A 1,773-nucleotide genomic window follows, 5' to 3' on the forward strand; every position below is an offset into this window, starting at 1 on the left:
TGTTTCATTGTCAATATGAAAGTTGAAGTCACCTGATAAGATAAGGCAGTCATAGTCGGTGGAGACCTTGGCTAGTAGTTGAGAAAATTCTTCCAGAAAGCCACTTTTCATTTTAGGTGGACGATAGACTGTGACTATTAAGATTGAGGTTTTACAGTGTACAGATATTGCTAAGTATTCAAAACAATTATATTCGCCAAGAGAGATGTCCTTGCAGCTATAAATGTCGGAAAAGACGGCAGCAATTCCACCACCTCTCCTGTTTGCTCTGGTGGTGTGAAAAAAATTGAAATTGAAATAAATGAACATATTTCCCTGCATCTGGTCAGTAAACGTCTCATTCCTCCATCATGTTAAATCCTCTTACTGCTCTGCAGACAGTCAGCCAGCTCCTCCTGCTTCATCCTCCTCAGGAAGTTCATAGTGATCTTCAGAAACGCCTCTCTGCTGCTGCTCCTCTGCTCTTCATCCTCTCCGTCCAACACCTCCTCCTCCTCCTCCCTCTGACTCTCTAAGCATTCTGGGTAATCTGGTCTCAGGAGCCTCTGGACTCTCTTCAGCTCGTTCTTCACAAACGTGACCATGTTCTCCTCCAGCAGCTGGAACAGATGATAAACTGATCATTTCATTTAGAAAACAACATGTGACTCATGCGTCAGTCTGAAGGCCTGCTGGTCTAAACACAGCAACATGGACACTGTTAGGACCTGGATGGAAATTCATCATTTAATCTGTGGTTGATGGAGTTAAACAGTAACAGTGTGATTGTACATGTACAGACCATAAAGATGGAGTCCAGGTCTGGTTGATGCTGCTGGGCAGACTGATCACTGTGGACCTCTGAGCTCTGCTGCTCAACTCTGTGGAGAAAACACCAACTTTAAGGAAGATGAATGACTCCACTCTGACACACCTTATTACAGGTGACTGATGGATGGTGATGGATAAGAGGGAGTGATCTGTGGGATGATAACGCTGGGAACACCTCAGGGTCTCATCATCAACATCATCAACATCATCAGTCCTGGGCAGCAGAGCAACATCCAGGGTTTGGTTTCTGTCTGGATGTTCAGTTTTAAATTCTTACCTTCCATCAGCAGGTTGTTGAACTTTAAAGTCAATAGGACGAATCATAGACCGGTCACTCTTCATGGACACACAGCTGGGTTCAGGAGAGTCTGGTCTCTGCTGCTGCATCCTGACACTAACAAACAAGTGACAAATTATATGAATTTTTCTAATCACACTTGAGAGACACAGACTGGGATTATTGTCCTGGTGAACATGTGCAGATTTTCTAACCAGGGGACGATGAAGTGATTGAGATGATGTCAGTCGTATCCACATCGAATAAAGAAGTGGGGATCAGAGAGTCGTGTGCTGAGAGGTTTTCTCTACTATGTTTCTCACGACTCAAGTTCAGGAGAGTCAGATAACAACACAGTTCAGTTTTAAATTCTTACCTTCCATCAGCAGGTGGTTGAACTTTAAAGTCAATAAGACGAAACATTGACCCGTCACTCTTCATGGACAAACAGCTGGGTTCAGGAGAGTCTGGTCTCTGCTGCTGCATCCTGACACTAACAAACAAGTGACAAATGAAAAGCAGTTTTAACCTGAGGACAGATGGATTGTGAGCAGACTGTCTCCAGGTGAAATGTTAGCAGCAGATAGAGAATCAGTAAGAAGACAGTGGTTGATCATCAACATGTCTCCTGTCTAATCAGTGGTTGGCTCTTTGTTCAAAGCTGTTATTGAGTAGTTGATGGCAGA

At 43.8% G+C, this 1,773-nt stretch overlaps 1 protein-coding gene across 1 annotated transcript in view; it reads right to left on the minus strand.

The window, feature by feature from the left end:
• LOC111645231 (NACHT, LRR and PYD domains-containing protein 3-like) overlaps window positions 1–1,592 on the minus strand; it is a 40,788-nt gene extending 39,196 nt beyond the window's left edge. Inside the window, exons 1-4 of the mRNA XM_087170417.1 lie at window positions 1,464–1,592; window positions 1,088–1,204; window positions 782–860; window positions 368–599 (exon numbers count right to left, since the gene is read on the minus strand). Of these exons, the coding sequence (XP_087026543.1) occupies window positions 368–599; window positions 782–860; window positions 1,088–1,204; window positions 1,464–1,573 (538 nt within the window). The 5' untranslated portion in view covers window positions 1,574–1,592. The remainder of the gene's footprint in view (window positions 1–367; window positions 600–781; window positions 861–1,087; window positions 1,205–1,463) is intronic.
• Window positions 1,593–1,773: the final 181 nt, after the last annotated feature.

This window comes from Seriola lalandi, unplaced genomic scaffold, assembly GCF_002814215.2.
Source record: "Seriola lalandi dorsalis isolate HSWRI2012SDOR001 ecotype SW California unplaced genomic scaffold, Sedor1 jcf7180002054947, whole genome shotgun sequence".
Lineage (NCBI taxonomy): Eukaryota > Metazoa > Chordata > Actinopteri > Carangiformes > Carangidae > Seriola > Seriola lalandi.